The sequence below is a fragment of the Vitis vinifera genome, chromosome 3 (assembly GCF_030704535.1).
Source record: "Vitis vinifera cultivar Pinot Noir 40024 chromosome 3, ASM3070453v1".
NCBI classification, from domain to species: domain Eukaryota; kingdom Viridiplantae; phylum Streptophyta; class Magnoliopsida; order Vitales; family Vitaceae; genus Vitis; species Vitis vinifera.
The window spans coordinates 1799625-1817928 of NC_081807.1; the positions used below are offsets into that span (position 1 = coordinate 1799625).

At 37.1% G+C, this 18304-nt stretch overlaps 3 protein-coding genes across 3 annotated transcripts; all 3 read right to left on the reverse strand.

Annotated features, from left to right (window-relative positions):
* Nucleotides 1-917: 917 nt before the first annotated feature.
* LOC109121486 (monooxygenase 2-like) lies at nucleotides 918-1812 on the reverse strand. The gene is made up of 4 exons (XM_059735763.1): nucleotides 1662-1812; nucleotides 1290-1595; nucleotides 1061-1159; nucleotides 918-976 (listed from the first exon to the last, which is right to left on the reverse strand). The coding sequence occupies exons 1-4, from the start codon at nucleotides 1810-1812 to the stop codon at nucleotides 918-920; spliced, it is 615 nt and encodes a 204-aa protein (XP_059591746.1).
* A 291-nt stretch (nucleotides 1813-2103) lies between these two features.
* Nucleotides 2104-7601, reverse strand: LOC100253749 (monooxygenase 2-like). The gene is made up of 4 exons (XM_019218819.1): nucleotides 7546-7601; nucleotides 7264-7395; nucleotides 2429-2497; nucleotides 2104-2281 (listed from the first exon to the last, which is right to left on the reverse strand). Exons 1-4 carry the CDS (start codon nucleotides 7599-7601, stop codon nucleotides 2104-2106), a joined length of 435 nt encoding a protein of 144 aa, XP_019074364.1.
* Nucleotides 7602-9427: 1826 nt separating this feature from the next.
* Nucleotides 9428-15463, reverse strand: LOC100258960 (monooxygenase 2-like). Its single transcript, XM_059735777.1, is given in 7 exon segments — nucleotides 9428-10165; nucleotides 12038-12220; nucleotides 12223-12265; nucleotides 12536-12701; nucleotides 12947-13015; nucleotides 13616-13762; nucleotides 15329-15463. Coding segments are annotated over 7 exon segments (1227 nt in total). The 5' UTR covers nucleotides 15403-15463; the 3' UTR covers nucleotides 9428-9620.
* Nucleotides 15464-18304: the final 2841 nt, after the last annotated feature.

Below are 18304 nucleotides of genomic sequence, written 5' to 3' on the forward strand. Positions count from 1 at the left end.
CGATCCAATGAAAACTTGCCACGTGACGATCGGAGGGGTGTTTTGGTCATAAAATGAGAAAATGAGTTCTTTTTGGGCATTTTGTTTTACATTAGACAAAAAAAAATATTTTAGTTTTGCAAATAGGAAATAACTTAAGATTTGAATCTTACAAAAACATAAAAATAAAATCCAAGTACAAATAAATAAAACTTAATGATAAAAATATGATTTTAGTAGAAAATAATGGAGCTAAAAAAATATAATCAAAATAAAAAATACCAAAAGTATGAAAAATACAATCAAAAAGTTTTTAAAAACCCGAAATGAATTTAAGTCAAATTTAGGTATGACTTGTTCTGCACCACCATACCCTAATTATATATCATTTTACAAAATTATTTTAGTTAATTTTTTTTTTTCATTTTTCAAAAATTTAAATATAAATAAAATATTACTTTTTATAAAAATAAATTATAAATATTTATAAATTATATTCATTTTTAATAAATTTTAAAATTTTAAAAATAAAAATTGAAAAATTTTAAAGGGGATAGAAGTAGAGCAAATATAAAAATTTCCTATGCTCGTTTTATCTTATTTAATATATATGTATATATATTTTTAAAAATATGAGAATATATATAAATAAACATATGAGGTTCAGATGGGAGTGACTTATCTAAAAGCCACCCAATTGCTCTATATATATATATATATATATATATATATATATATATATATATATATATTGGATATGGAAGAAAATTAAAATAATTTGAAAAAAAAAACTTTATAAATAATTTTCATTATAATTTTTTTTATTTTTCAAGGATGAATTAAACATTTTTTTTTCTTCTTCCTTTTCTTTTCCTAATTTTGTAATCTAAACGGGACATCTACAGCATGTGCAGATTGAGCTCAACGTGTATGAATTCTCACACCCTCTCAGATTCATAAACATCATCAAAGAAGAAGAAACTATACTCCATTTCATCTGGGAGAATGGAATTGAGAATCACAGTAAACAAACAGAAAATATATAGTTAATGGCTGCATCAAGAAATGCTGAGCTACCCACAATCAAAATCAGCTCTCTTCAGCAGCACACCAGCCAGGAATGCAGACAGTTTATCTCTCAGGAAGGTCATCATATTCCATTCAGTCTGCTGCACACAACCTACCATATAAGCAGTCGTAGCAAGATCAAAGCATCGTCATCTCCTCTCTCTGGCATACTTCTGCAACCCCATTTTGATCCTCTCCATTTCCTCCCGTTCTTCTTTCTCAGCTGTCTTGCATTTCCTTGCCTGCAGGTTTCTTTGACAAAGCTTCAGCAAGACACCTGACTAAAACTATGTCATCTTCTAAGGCTGCAGACCTCCCTTGGGCAAGGTCTGGTGTCATGGGGTGCAATGCATCACCAACCACACAGACATTGTCTTTGCTGATACTCCCCCACTGCAGCTCCCATGGTTTTCTGTATCTCAATCTTGCTGATATAATTGTTTCCAACACAGTGCTTTCTACAATTTCTCTTAGCTCATCAGGGACCTTCCCAAGATTGTCCAGTACAAACTGCTTCACCTTAGCTGGGTCACCTTCCATCTCTTTCTCTGTATCATTTAACAGATTAGAGTAGAAAACACGAGAAATCTATCTAGTGGGACTGAAAGGGTTACCTTGGCTGGCATCATAAGGGATAAACCCAGCCCGTATTCCTTTCCCAAATAAATGGAGGACTTTGAGCTCAAAACCATGACTGCTACTGAAATATTTAACACCCCTCATTGAAGTTCGCCCTGCAAAAGATGGCTCCTGGAAGGCCACCATTTGCCACCACTGAGTTCACTCCATCACATTAGATCAACACCTTTCATTCACATATCATTACAGATGATAAGGTCTGAGAAATAGGAATAAAATTTTTTTGTGTAGTGAGAAGAAACTAACTAAAAATGGACTGCAATTAGACCTTGGATGACAAAGTTGACTGGTGAGCAACTATGCAAAAATTTGAGTATGATGTTCTTGATTTACAGCTATTGAAGAATAAGCGGTTCACTGATTCACCTTGGTTTTAAGGGTGGATCCATCAGCAAGATGCAACAGCTTCAAGTAGCCTCACTCCTCAATAGAATCGACTTTGGAGGAATACCTGACTGTGCCGCTTGGCACTTCATTTTGAAGGGCTTCCACTAGCGCCCTCCTTTGAACGCTGTGAACTTCATGCTTTCCACTAACATCGCCAGCAACACCACACCCCCCACAAAATAAAAACTCAGGAAGTGCTTGAAAATCGCTAAAGATTTCTTAATTTGAAGGTAAAAGGCCTGATAGAAGTTGATCCTTGTTGACTGGGTTGCGAATAAGGATTTCACTAAACCACAAGTTACTTTGGCTAGCTAGATTGAGAGGAAATGATGAGTTAAGCATGTAGAAAACTTACTTTATTCCTTCGACATTAAATGAAATTTCTGAAGTAGGAAGTCCAGGAATCATAGAGGCAGCCAGCAACCTGAAATCAGATCCCGGCAGTTAGTTACATTTGCAGAAGCATCAATAAGGATCAAAATTCAGGCTTGGAAAACCTTGCTTTGAGTCATTTGGATGGTGCATATGAGTGATGGCTAGTCAATAAAATCTTTTCAAGGAAATGACAGGATATATCCATTGAGCCACACAACGGATAATGATTCTTCAGGAGGACATATGCTTACATTAGAACAAACTCTATGTACATGCAAATAAAAGAAGAAAGGTTGAATCAATGGTCAACTGTTTGTGCTAACAGGCACAAACCTTTTGGGATCACTACTGTTGAGAGAGAGAGAGGAGAAAAACCTTAATTCTCATTAATCTGAATAACTTACAATTGAGCAATATATATATGCAAGGCTAGGAGTCCTAACTACCATACAAGATTATATACTATAAATACATTATATTCAACACTCCCCCTCAAGCTGGAGCATATATGTCATATGCACCAAGCTTGTTACAAATATATTTAATCCTAGGACCTCTGAGAGATTTAGTGAAGATGTCTGCTAGTTGATCATTTGAATTAACAAAACTTGTAGCAACACATCCTGATGCGATCTTCTCTCTAATGAAATGACAGTCAACTTCAATATGCTTGGTCCTTTCATGAAAGACTGGATTGGATGCAATATGTAATGCGGCCTGGTTATCACAGATGAGTTTCATCTGTTCATCCTTTCCAAATCTCAACTCTCGAAGAAGGTGTCTCAACCATATGAGTTCACATGTTGCCAAAGCCATAGCTCGATACTCGGCTTCAGCGCTAGATCTGACCACTACATCTTGTTTCTTACTCTTTCAAGATATTAGATTACCTCCAATAAAAACACAGTACCCTGAAGTGGAACGTCTATCTGTGGGTGAGCCAGCCCAATCTGCATCTGTGTAACCAACAACCTGAGTATGACCTCTGTTCTCATACAACACACCTTGGCCTGGTGTACTTTTGATATATCGAAGAATGCGGATTACGGCATCCCAATGGCTATCACATGGTGACTGTAGGAATTGACTAACAACACTCACAGGAAAAGAAATGTCTGGACGAGTAATGGTGAGATAGTTCAATTTACCTACGAGCCGTCGATATCTCCCGGGGTCTCCTAAAGGCTCCCCCTGTCCTGGTACAAGTTTGACATTCGGATCCATAGGTGTGTCTACCGGTTTACAATCTAACATACCGGTTTCTTCCAGGATGTCTAAAGCATACTTCCTTTGGGAAAGGACCACACCAGAACTGGATTGAGCTATCTCAATTCCCAAGAAATACTTGAGTTTCCCCAAGTCTTTGGTCTGAAAGTGAGTAAAAAGATGTTGCTTTAGTTTCTGAATACCATCCTGATCACTGCCTGTAATGACGATGTCGTCCACATAAACAACCAAATAAATACACTGCCCCAAGGAATTATGATGATAGAAAACTGAATGGTCTGATGTACTGCGAAGCATGCCAAACTCTTGAACAACAGAACTAAAACGGCCAAACCATGCTCGAGGAGATTGTTTCAAGCCATATAGAGAATGGCGTAACCTGCACACTAAACCAGACTCCCCCTGAGCAACAAAACCAGGAGGTTGCTCCATATAAACTTCCTCGACAAGATCACCATGAAGGAAGGCATTTTTAATATCCAACTGATAAAGAGGCCAAGAACACATAGCAGCCATGGAGAGAAGCAGACGGACAAAAGCAATCTTGGCAACAGGGGAGAATGTGTCACCATAATCAGAACCATAAACCTGAGTATAGCCTTTAGCAACTAAGCGGGCCTTAAGGCGATCAACCTGACCATCAGGACCAACCTTAACTGCGTAGACCCAACGACAGCCAACTGTAGATTTACCAGAGGGCAAAACAACAAGATCCCAAGTGCCAGTAGAGTGCAGAGCAGCCATTTCATCCATCATTGCCTGTCGCCAGCCTGGATGGGAAAGAGCTTCATGGGTGCTCTTTGGAAGAGAAACAGAGGATATAGAAGAAACAAAAGCAGAATAGGGTGAAGATAATCGATGATAACTCAAAAAATTGTAAATAGGATGAGGATTACGAGTAGAGCGAGTACCTTTCCGAATAGCAATGGGTAAATCATCAGGAGAAGGCAGAGCCGGGGCAGGAGAAGCCGAAGGGGTAGGAAGTGAGTCAGCAGGTGCCTCAGCAAATGGGAGAGGAGCAGCGACACGAGGGCGACGATGATAAACCTGAAGTGGTCGAGGAGGCATAGCATCAGGTGGGGAGACAATGGGAATGGGCAAGACTTCAGAAACAGGAAGAGACTCAGAAGTGGTGGAAAAGAATGGTGAGTCCTCAAAGAAGGTGACATCAGCGGAGATAAAGTATCGATGAGTCTCAAGGGAATAACAACGATAACCCTTTTGAAGTCTAGAATATCCCAAGAAAAGGCACTTCATGGCTTTGGCGGAAAGCTTGTCCTGTCCAGGAGTGAGAATATGAACAAAGCAAGTACAACCAAAGACACGAGGAGGAAGGAAATAAAGTGGTTGGTCAGGGAAGAGAAGGGAGTGAGGAATCTGATCGTGTAAGACAGAGGAGGGCATACGATTAATCAAATAACAAGCGGTAAGAACAGCGTCCCCCCAAAAACGAAAAGGAACATTACCATGGAGGAGGATAGTACGAGCTGTCTCAACAAGATGTCGATTCTTGCGTTCAGCTACCCCATTTTGTTGAGGAGTATGAGCACAAGAAGACTGATGAAGAATCCCATGATGAGACATAAACGAAGTAAATGGGGCTGAAAAATATTCCCTAGCATTGTCACTGCGTAACACACGAATAGAAATATTGAACTGGGTTTGGATTTCAGCATAAAATTTCTGGAAAATAGAGAATAACTCAGCTCGATTTTTCATTAAAAATAACCAAGTACATCGAGAGTAGTCATCAATGAAAGTGACAAAATACTGAAATCCTAAAGTAGACGCAGTCCGACAAGGACCCCAAACATCAGTGTGGACAAGCTCAAAAGGAGACTTTGCCCGATTATTCAAACGCTTTGGGAACGAGACACGAATATGTTTCCCAAGCTGACATGACTCACACGGAAGCGACGACAAAGTGGAAAAACGAGGGACCATCTTCTGGAACTTGGAGAGACTAGGATGACCCAGACGATTGTGAATGAGGAGAGGAGCATCAGTGGAAATGCAAACTGCAGCAGATGAATCCGAGGTGAGGTGATAGAGGCCTTGAGACTCACGTCCTATGCCAATCGTCTTCCCCGTACTCCGGTCCTGCAAGGTCACAAATTTATCAGAAAAGGTAATAGAGCAATTAAGAGTACGAGTGAGTTTGCTGATGGAAATAAGATTAAAAGGACATTCAGGAGTATAAAGGACATAAGTGAGAGGTAGAGAAGGCAGAGGAAGGGCTAAACCAATACCTTTAGCCACAGTTTGAGAACCATTAGCTAAGGTAACAGTAGGTAAAGCAGAGGTAGTAGTAATGGAGGAGAAAAGATCCTTATTACCAGATAGGTGATCAGAAGCTCCAGAATCTAAAATCCAGGGTCCAAGAGAAGATGTGTGGGTAAGGCAGGCTGAGGCATTACCAGGCTGGGCAACAGAGGCAATAGAAGCCTGAGATGTCTGAGATGCGGAGGAGCTCGGAGGCTGAGGCAGCGGAGAATCAGAGGACTGGGCCATATGGGCAGTGCGAGGAGGCCGTCCATGTAACTGATAGCAACGATCGCGAGTTTTAGTAGCCATATCCACTTATCTAGAGAATGAAGTATGTTTGGATCGAAGAGAGCCCTAATACGGCTTCAGATTGCGGCGTGGCACCACCGAAAAAGGGAGACGGCCTCAGATCGCGGCGTGGTACCACCAGAAAGGTGGAAGAACACTTCCCAAGGCACGTGCAGGGATTGGGGTGGAGAAAAAATAGTCGGAGCTTCGCCGGAAAGACTGTTTGGAGGGCCGACGGAGACAAAAATCCCCAAAAGAGGTACGTGCAGGGCTCAGATGGGAGAACCAAGGATGTAGGGAGGCTGGTCGGCGTCAGGCGAAGCTGGAGGAGGAGGCGCGTCGCCGGAAAAGGCCTCACGCGCCCTCACGAGCCGGCGCGTGAGATTCAGTCGCCGGCCGGAAAATTGCGCGTGACTGGCGCGTGGATGAGATTTTGGTTCCGGTGCCTTCACAAAAGTTGGAGATCTCCTCCAGGCGCTCCTTCTGGTATGGTCGGTGTCGGAAAAAGACGTCGCCGGAAAGTTCGCCGGAAAGTTCGCCGGAAAATTTTGCCGGCGGTGAGTGTTTTCTGACGACGATCCGACTAACCGGAAAGTATTGGGAGATGGGGAAGGTGACCGGAATGAAACACGGTCACCGGAAGGTTTCCGGGAGTTGATGACACGGGAAACTAGAAAGAATTAGGTTTTCTCCCTTGGCTCTGATACCATGTTGAGAGAGAGAGAGGAGAAAAACCTTAATTCTCATTAATCTGAATAACTTACAATTGAGCAATATATATATGCAAGGCTAGGAGTCCTAACTACCATACAAGATTATATACTATAAATACATTATATTCAACAACTACATTTGAACAGAATGCTCAAATCATGATTAGACATGTAAGGACTGGAAAAATGGGAGAATGTAGCAAAGAAAGAAAGGGAAAATAGGGGGGGAAAGGGGGTTGCAGAAGGCTTGGTTCACCAACTAAGGTCAAATAGACAAATTGCAGGCAGAGGTCAAGTATGATAGAGGGTAGGCTGTACTTACCCCTGAAGCGGGTAATGTTGTTGACGGAGAGAGTCCCCAATGCCGATTAGGTCCAAGGCCCTCCAAGCATTGGTCCATGCTGTGAACGAAAACCCTGTCATTCTCAAACTATCTGATGATTCCAGCACTAAGCTTCAAAAACCCAGCCTGCAAAACTCAGTAATAAGGAGAAATCCTTTATCTTTTTGTCCAAAACATGAATTCAGGGGAAACATAAAACACCATTATTTAGGAGGGCTCAGAAGTTTTGAAGAATACAGAAAAATGATCATTTGCAGAAACCATTTTGTTCCCGCAGCAACAAAACCATGCAATGTAGCCTGGTTTAAAATTGCCATTGTGATAAAAAAAAAAATTGAGTACAAAGTATATTTTTTGGCTCCAACTCAGGCAGAGTAACTACCTGGCCTGATAGGTTTGTGAGTAGCCTAAGTCTCTAAAACAACCTGAACTATCCATGCTCAAGTAAACAGCAGCTTTGATTGGAGCTCATTTGTGAAACAAACAAGCCAAGCTCAATCCTAATTTGGAGCTCATTAATTTTTTTTATTTGAGCCTGAGCCATCCTACTAGTCAACCCAAGTACCCAACCCAGATATGCCACAGCCATAACTCTTGCCAGCAGAATTTTGATGCACAAGATCAGAATGCTCCTATAGCTCGCCAGCAGAGGCAAGATGCATAGAAAAATAGATCTCAGGTAAAAGAAAATTTGTTCGATTCTGGTGATTACCCCAACTGCAGCCATGATTTAGAGAATATTTCTATGTTCCATTACCTAACAGCTTAAACTTTTGGGTTGATGATATCAGGGCTAAAGGTTCAATCCTTTCAGTCTCTTTATTTCCTGTTTTTCTCTTAATAGTATCTCAAATTTTTAACTAGAGGAAGTACAGTACCCTTAAATGAGAAGTTTGAATCTATATATCTAAAAAGCTTGTACTTTGAAGAATTCTGATTTCTGTTTTGCCTTTGTTTGGCTGCTGAGAAAACTGGGAAAAATACACCCACAAGAATCTAAATGTGAGCAATAAGCTCAATAAAAAAATTTGCATCATCTTTCACCAATGCTAAAACACACTTTATCCATTCTTGTTTCCTTCCATCAACTTTTACCTCTCTGTTTCAAAAAGTTTATTTATCACTATAACCCATAATCTCTCATAAAATACTTGTTTACAAAAATTTAAACCGATATAGAGCTTTTAGGCCTTAAATTATCCTCATCTCTAAACATTTTAATACATAATGGGATCGTATAAGTGTTAAGTTATCAATTGACAAAAAAAGTTATGCCAATGGATTGGTCTCTTGAACAAATCTGCAGTGGAATGACTCTGCAGTCTACCCAGCTTAATAAAATACTATACCAAATATGATATGAAAGGAGAAAAGGATAAGAATAATGTACACTACATGAAGGTGGATCTAAATTTGCTATAAAAATTCATTCCTATATGCATTCTATCATGGTTGATTTGGTGTATCCAACGAATCTGCAGTTACCCAGATTAACAAAACACTATATATCACACGTAGGATGCAAGCACAACAACAGTGAATTACCACTCTCCCAATCACAGATCACCCCACATCAGATGCTGGGCCATTCCCTTTGGTAATGATCCATACCCATCACGATGAAACTTCACAGATCATCAAGCTATCAGTAAATAATGCAGCTTGAGTAGTAAAGCATTATGAATAATGTACATCATGTGAAGGCAATGCATTTAAATGAGAAGTTTGAATCTATGAATCCAAACAATTTAAACATAGAAACTTCCTAATGTCTGTTCCCCTCCGTTTGGCTGCTGAGAAAACGGAGAAAAATGGACTGCAAAACAAAGCCAAATGGGAGCCCTGACCACATTCGAATGGAGATCCTTGTTTTCAGAGCTCCCAATAATGAAAATTTTCACTTCTTTTTCTTGCATTTTTTGTCAGTGGGCAAACAGCGGGAAAATCACCCAAGATCCTGAGTCTTTGACAGTGAGATCTGAGATCTTCCATTGCCATGAAACGACAGCATTTTATCCCTCCATGTAACACCATAAAAACGCTCCGGCAACTGCCATTCTGCACTTTGCAATTAAAACGCATCGTTTTGAACTTGACTTTGACGCTATGTTTGGTTGAAGGAAAATTTGAAGGAAAATGCAAAGAAAGTAAAATTTGTTGTACTTCTATTATCAAGAAAAGAGAAGCTGCGGTGGTTTATTTTGCTTGAGAAACACAAACAGAAATGCATGGACATCCTTCTATTATCAAGAAGCTATGTTCCATCCGATTTTAGGGAATAGAAATCAGAAATTTAGGAATCTCATGACAATAAAAACAAAAGCATAAGAGTTGCATCAAGACATGCTGAGCTTCCCACAATCAAAATCAGCCTTCTTTAACGGTACCCCAGCAAGGAGTGCAGAGATTTTATCCCTGATGAAGTTCAACATCTTCCCATCACTCTGCTGTATAAAACCCACCAGGTAAGAAGATGTGATGAGATCAATGCCTCTGTATCTCCTCTCCTTAGCGTATTTCTCCAACCCCATTTTGATCCTCTTGAATTCCTCCTCTTCTTTTTCTTCAGCTTTGTTTTTTGGTTTCTTTGACAATGCTTCAGCAAGACACCTGGCTAAGACAACAGTGTCTTCTAAGGCTGAACACGCACCTTGCCCAAGATCTGGTGTCATGGGGTGGAGTGCATCCCCAGCCACACAAACATTGTCTTTGCTGATATTCCCCCATAGAAGCTCCCATGGATATCTGAATCTCATTTGAGCTAATGAAATAGAATCCATTTCAGTGCTTTCTACAACTGCCTTTACTTGATCAGGTACGTTTCCCAGATTGCTCAATGCGAATTGCTTCATCTTAGCTGGGTCATTTTCCATCTGTTTTTCTGTATCATTTCATGAATGAATCAAAGAAAACTTAGGAACTGCCCAAATAAAGGTCATACATACTGACAAGTAACACACAACATTCAGGTTTCAATCCTTCCAATCAACATGGAAATGAGTAAAAAAAAATGATAAACGATTTTATCATTGAAAGTAGTCTTGTAATCGTTCGTCCAGGCAACAAAATTTTGTTTTGGAGTTTAAAAGCTTGTTTAAAGAGTGATGCAACATAAGTGAACTCTTTCTAACTGACATGGCAAAATACATTTCTGCTTCCATTCTAGAGCAAATGCTCACCATTCTCCATTTTATTGCAAAAATAACATCACAACATAAAACAGGATTCAAGACAGAAAGTTCAGTCAGAAAGAGTATCATTTTCCTGTGTCTAAAGGTGATGCCATGGTAAATCCTGTTTTTCTTTCAGTTCAAAAACCTTCATCCCACAATGTCAAAAATGGTGTTGCTGCATGTAGGAGAATTCAGCTTTAATGAATTTTTTTTTTCTTTGTGCAAGAATGATGCTATACAAGTCAACTTCTTGTTTTCTAAGTCACTGTTTGGATCACATGGCAGGACACCCATTACTGTGATCTCTGGATCAGGACTTATTCTTTTTCACTCTCAAATTCAATAATCTTGAGAATTTTTAATTCCTTTTCTGATTCTCATTCTTAAGTAGAGGTGAGAAGTCACTCATCATTAGTTCATAGAGGTTAGCCCTCAAAAGCCTACATGGATTTTATGTTTTGGAAGCAGGGAAGGATTCCTATCCTTTAACCCATGGTGGTGACCCTTGGGTCCCTATGGATTCAACCCTGTGAATGGTGTTGTCCTGCTTTCCCCATCCTTGTGGCAGGTGTCAACATGACCCCATTAAATAAGGGCATTCATGAGGGATTCTGATACATAATCATTCCTTCTATGGGAAGAGTTGATTCCTTCAAGTTCGTCTCACTTCATATCCTCTCCACATGATTTTCACACTTCCTCAAAGGCATCCCACTTAGGGCATGGTACCCTGATGCTCTTATGTCAGCTCAAGTCAAGAGTAGAGATTCAGGGATCCCATATGGATTTAGTGCACCTTGACAATGGATTTAACCTTCCTACCATTGTACTCTGGGACAAGTTGAGGGTGGTCTTAATTTAGAGGATGGAGCTGAAGACTCATCAAGGTGAGGTAGCTCATACATACATCAGACCCGTTTTAACCCGAAATGGGAGGTAGGGAATACATGATCATCAAGGAAGCATCACCACCTAATGTGATGTGTCACTACAAGCATGGTGGTCTTAGTAGAAAGTTTGATTGGTATAGGTTGAAGCCTTCCATTGGTTGGCCTAACCTACCAGTGGAATTCAACCATAAGCCTCTATATAAAAGGTTTAATTGTGCATAATAACAAGATAAGACTCCAATCACTTTGGTCTTTGGTCTTTGGCCTCCCAAAGGGCTCTTGAATCCATCTCCATGAGAAGATGGGTCCCTCTCCATGAGAAGATGGGTCCCTCTCCTATGTCCTTTTTGATGCCCCTTCTCCATTTTGAGACAATTGCCTTTGGCTCCCCTTCCTCTCTTCCCCATCCCCAACACTCTCCTCTTAGTCTGCTCTACTTCCTCCTCAAGCTTTGACGCTTCACTGACCTCCTAGCTCACCTTTTACACTACTAAGAATTGCCCTTCAGAAAATACCATTGCCACATCAATCAAGAATGAGATCATCTGATTTTTAAAAGAGAGTTCTAATAGCAAGAGCAAAAATTAGTCGTACCTTCATTTTTTTTGTTGGGGGGTGGGCATGACTCACTCAAGCATAATGCATATTTAATAAAACACACTATAATTCTAGTGAGAATGAAAGGGTTACCTTGGCTGGAAGGTGTAAAGGCCATAAACCAATACACAGTCTTATCATCACAAGGGATAAAACCAGATCGAACACCTTTCCCAAAGAACTGCAGGAATTTGGGCTCAAAACCATGACCACTCTTGAAATATGCATAGGCTCGAAAGGCATATCGCCTTGTAAAAGCTGGCTTCTTCAAGCCAGCCATTTTGCCACCATTGAGTTCACTCCATCGCATCCGATCAACACCTTCCAATTCAAGTATTGTTACAAATAGTGTCTGAGAAATTAGACTCAAAACTTCCCATATACAATAATATATAAAAATAAAAATGTGCCCCAATTAGACCATTAATAACATTGTCGATTGGTGGGACGACTATAAAAAGAATATAGTTACCTCCTTCATTGAACCCATATTCAATAATTATGATGTATTTGATTTATATCCATTGAGTAATTAGTCAACCTACAGCATACCACCTGTTTATCTGACAATAAATGTTAGACTGATTTTACCTTGGTTTTAAGAATGGATCCATCAGCAAGATGCACCAGCTTCAAGTAGCCTGATTCCTCAACAGAAACAACCTTGGAGGAATACCTGATTGTGCCATTTGGCAGTTCTTTTAGAAGGGCTTCTAATAGCACCTTCCTTTGAAGACACCGAATATCATGCTCTCCACTAAATAAGACCAAACCCCACAAGATGATAAAAATCAGAAAGTGCTCAAAATCACAATCAATAAATAAAGAAAAATGACTGATATGGTATATTTTTTCAATTGAGAGATGCCCACCAAAAGTAACCAACACTAATATAGTTGGGACTATGATAAGTTGAATTGGGGATATATAGATGATTTGGCTAGCTAGTTTGAGATCAACTGATGAGTCAAAACAATTACTATTGTGCATGAAAAAACTTACTTTTTTCCTTTGGCCTTAAATGATATTTCTGAAGTTTGAAGACCTGATACTGTAGAGGCAGACTGCAACCTGAAATCAGATCCCTGCAGTTATTTTACATGCTAACGTGGAGAGTCATAAACCCACGTCCACAATGAGACTCACAAATCATTGAACAAACGGTAGTATGCTAGCATGGCATGCAGAAGTATACTAACACACCAACAGACTATCTCAGTTCCTTTCGGCCAGCCCTATATCCAGTTTTGCAAATTTACAGAGGTGGATGGATCCATATCTCCTCACAATCCTGCAATCCCTTTTTATGATTGCAGACTAGAAATTAAATACTTACTTTATTTTAAGTTAAATGTTCATGCAGGGCAAATCGCATTATGGTGGATGGTGCATATTTCTGAGACTAGTCAATAAAAATCTTTTCAAATGAAAGACCAGAAGGATACAAATTCTACACCACAACACATAGGAAAAGAATTGTGAATGGGCACAAACCATTCGAAATCACTATCCTTCATTGAAAACAGAAATGCCTCACACTATCATTAGACATAATTATTGGCTAAATGGTAGATGATTGCAAAAAATAGAGCGATGGCTCTTAATCAACTAAGATCAAATGGACTAATTGCAAGTATAGGTTAATTGTGATGGAGGGTGGGTCAGAGTTACCCATAAAGCTGGTTATGATGTTGACGGAGATAGTCTCCAACGCCTATAGCATCCAAAGCCCTCCACGCATTGGTCCATGTAATGAATGCAAACCCAGTCACTCTCAAACTATGCGATGATTCCAGCACTAAGCTTCGCAAACCCAGCCTGAATAACCAAATAATGAGTAGAGAATCCATAAATTTTTTGTTCTCCAAAACCACAAACTTGCAAAAACAACAAACATTAAACGGGGGAATCAAGCGAAACATAAACAACACCATTTAAGAAGACTCAATAGTCTGAACAAAATCGAAAAAGGATATTTTTCGGAAACTATCTTAGTCCTCCTTAAATCACACAATTTAATTTCTTGCTGGTTAAGCATCTTCCTTAAAACAAATGATACTATCAAGCTTTAGCTGACTTGAAATGCACCATTGACCTAACAGCTTAAAATTTTTGGTCGAATCATTGTTGAACCTGGAATCTGAGCTTTAGTTCAATCCTCTCGGTCTGTTTATTTTCCATTTTTCTCTTAATCAATACTATCTCAAATTTTAACTAGATGAAGTACAGATTTTTCATTGGAACGTTTACAAACTACAACCATAGTAATGGCTTTTCTTAGACCAAACCCATAAAGAATTATCGAAAATCTGACAGGAAAATTGGTAATTAAATCGATTTTCTCACATCAAAATAACCCATATCAAAAAGTCAAAGAAATCTTCTCAATAGATTCTAAGAAAAATGAAAAATTCATCCCGTAAATGAGAAGTCTGATTTCATAGATCTAAACAATCTATACATAGAAGCTTCCTAACATATGTTTACCCCCATTTGGCTGGTGAGAAAACCGAGTAAAAGACACCCTCTTTGGAAGCCAATTCCGATTCTTTTTTCCCACCAGCCAAACAGAGCCTTCAGATGGAGGGGTAGTTATTACTTATTACTTATTAGTTAGGAAAATTCTACAATACGACCCTATTAGTTATTACTTATTATTAATTTATTACCACGAACCAGGAATTTTCGCTGCAATGAAACGCACCGTTTTTGCCATCTACGTTAAAACTCACATAAACAACACCATCAAAACGCACCGTTGTGGACAAATTTCACACAAATAACACCATCAAAACGCAGCGTTTTTGACAAATTTCATATTCTCCCATCCCTCTTAATAATTTTGTTTTTGACAAAATTTTCATTTATTTGATAATATTTTTAGAAAGCACTTCTACTATAAAAAATATTATTGAAAAAAAAGCAAATCAAGGGTTTTATAAAATTTAGAAAACACTTTCAAAAAGTTAAAAAAGCACTTATAGTGTTTTTTTGGAAAAATATCTAATAAATTATTTTTTAAAAATTGTCACGTTCTTAAAATTTATTTGGTAATAATTTTAAAGTGTGTTTGGCCGTTTTTACTTAAAAGTGTTTTTAATAAAACTATTTTATCCGAAAGAACTTTTAGAAAAATTATTTTTAAATATTATAAATAATTTTTCAATATTTTTTAAATTTTAATAAAATAGTATAAAAAATTGTTTTGAAGAAATAAGAAGTTTGTGGTCAAAGACAGTTGGACTCTCAAACAAACTCTTTTTTCAACGGTACTATAATTCACCTTCATTTTTATTCCGGTCTTCTTATTCCCGACAGGGAGGGAAACAAAACCAATAATACAAAGAAAGAAAAAGGCACGAGGCATGGTGGGGTGGGGGGTACCTGTGGAGTCCCAAGGCAGTGGTAAGGCCTGCAATTCCAGCTCCCACAATCACTATGTCTTCAACTGCATCCATCGTCTTCTTCCTCTCTGTTCCTCTCTACTCTTATCTATAGGAGCTCTGAGCTTTGGTTTTGGGAATGAATACAGAGATTTATATAGAGAGGGCAAGGTGTTGGAACTTGGAAGTATGTGGCCACACGTCCCCAATAATTCATGGTGGCTGCCTGATGATGGGCCCATGAATCCCAAGTTTGATTCGAAATAGTCCTTTTGGCCATATATATGTATATTATACTTGTGAGACCTATTTTGAAACATTTCTGGTTTGGCCTGCTAGGCGACTGATTTTGAAAATAATTTTCTCTTTTATCTCCAATAAAAAGTTAAGAAAATGGGTTTGAGAACTAAAAATTATTTTTTATTTTCTATTCTTAAAAATAAAGAATATGATGTTTTCAAAAAATATTTTTAATTTTTTTGTACTTTTCTCACTTATTTTTTTTAAGAGTTGTTTTAAAAAATAATTATACAAACATATAAAATGATTAAAAATAAAAGATTAGACATAAAAAAAATATTTTTAAAATATTAAAAATAAGTTAAACACATTTTAAGCTTTCGAACATATTTTTATTCTGCAAAACATCATATAACAGTTTTAAAAAATAATAGTCAAACAAGCTCTTTATTTTTATCTCTAGCTGTTCTTGGTTTTTTATTTTATTTTTTTAAAATAATTTTAGTATAAATTCAAAAATTAGTTTCCAAGTGGGTGTTTAATTAAACTTAATACATATTACTTAATGACTTAAGTTAATTTTAAGTTAAATTATTATTAAGTTGTTAACTTAAAATTTATTATTTATTTTTATTTTAAGTATTAAGATTATTTAATAAAATTGACTTAAAATTTATTCTAAATTACTAAATTAATATATTTACTCTTGTTAATTTTAGTTAATATTTATTTTCATTGATTTTAACTTATATTTATTTTCATTAATTTTAAGTAATAAACTTATTTATAAAACATTCATATTTAAAGTATTATAGATACATAAAATAACTATAAAATATTTATTATAAAAAATGAGTCAAATTAAAAATCTAAAATATATCACTACTATGAGCAATTTAAAATTAAAAATAACTTTTAAGTTTTAATATTAAGTTATTTTACAAAACATATTTAATCTATTTAATAACTTAATTTAAGTTATTAAGTTATATTAAATTATTAAGTTAATTACATTATCAAATAGAGTTAATTTCATTGATACCCTTTGAGATTTAGCTTAAATATATTAAGTTATCATAGGTTTCAAATTTCGTCAATTAACACCCCTACAAATTTATTATATTTATCAAATTTATTTTTTTTTAGAGAGAATTTTTTCAAAAATATTTTATATAGGAGTGTTCAACAATTCTTTAACAATTAAATTCAATTATTTAAAAAATAAAATATATTTATAAAGGTGCTAATGGACGAAACTTAAAACATATAATAACTTATATTTACACTAAACCTCGGGAGGTTTCAATGAAATTAATTAAACAATATCGTGAAAACAAAAAAGCTTTATATTTTATATGAAATTCTATCGAAGATGTCAAACTTTTAGCCCCAACGCCGACGCTATGGCCATTACAGGACGGAGGATAAACAAAAAAATTATCAAATTTTAGTTTATTAAATTGGTTCATACAATGAACCAGCCAGTTGATCAATAAAAAGGATGCATGAATGCATGGATGCCTGCCTAGAAAACACCTACGGAATGGAACAAGAAAAGCAACTCCATCGGGAGGCAGAACTTATAAAATGATTCATTTTTACCAAAGATAATATTATCAATCATTCTCATTAGTGCGGAGTGGCCGATAGGTTCCCCATATGCCTAGCCACCCATTATTCAATGCTTCTGTAGGCCACCCGTCAGGTGAGAGTGTTCAAGAAGATCTCATTTTCCATTGTTAATAAAAAAGAGAGATGGATGCCCAGACAGGCTTCAGGACGTAAGGGCAGTCGTCATTCCAGTTCATTGAATTCGGAATGAATTGGTGGAAACTTTTAGAGCTTATTGGATTTGGAATGGAATGAATTGATTAAAAATTTTAGAGTGCGTCTAGATTCCGTATCCATGGAAGAAGTTTGAATGTGTTACTGTGATTGATGCAACCACTACTAAATCAAAAATAAAAATTATAAAAATTAGAATAAATCGTTACAAATTGTATCAAAATCAATCCACAACTCTAATGTAGATGTTTGTTTGACCCCGTGAGAGGTATCTTTTTTACCTTGTGAGAGATATTTCTTTGACTGTGAGACACAATGAGAATGTTACGTCCACATAAGAAATGATTACAATATCCCATATCAAATATAAAAAAAAAAGTTTTTACGCTATATAAACATAAACTCCTTTTAAAACCCTGAGGATCCCTTTGACCATAGAGTGGACAATATTTACACAATTGAAAGCTAAGTTATTACATAAAGAAAAAGAGAAAGACCTAAATATGAGCTAATGAAATGAATATACCATTAAAAATACCGGGTACCAAGATAATAAATACGGAACTTGGAATCTAAGCCATTGCAAAATAAAAAGAAGCCAAAAGTGTAATCATGTGTTGAATGGTATTTTCACTTAAAAAGATTAATACTTTCCAAAATTGATAATAAGTCATGGAATCATTTTATGGGACCCAGTCATACTAAAGGAAAAAAGTAGTACCCAATAGAAGGGAAAATTAATTTAATTTATTTATCGTTACCTACATTCCATTTACTTATCCTAGATCTCATTTATATTTACTTCAGTTGTAACTTTTTAAACCTTTATTCTACAGTTTCGATCAGATTTGCTCACACACACCAAGGAGAAAGTGCCAAAGCTGCCTTCGCCATGCCAACGAGGCTACATCTGGTATATCCCACAATCCCCTGATTAGTATTAGCAAGTCCA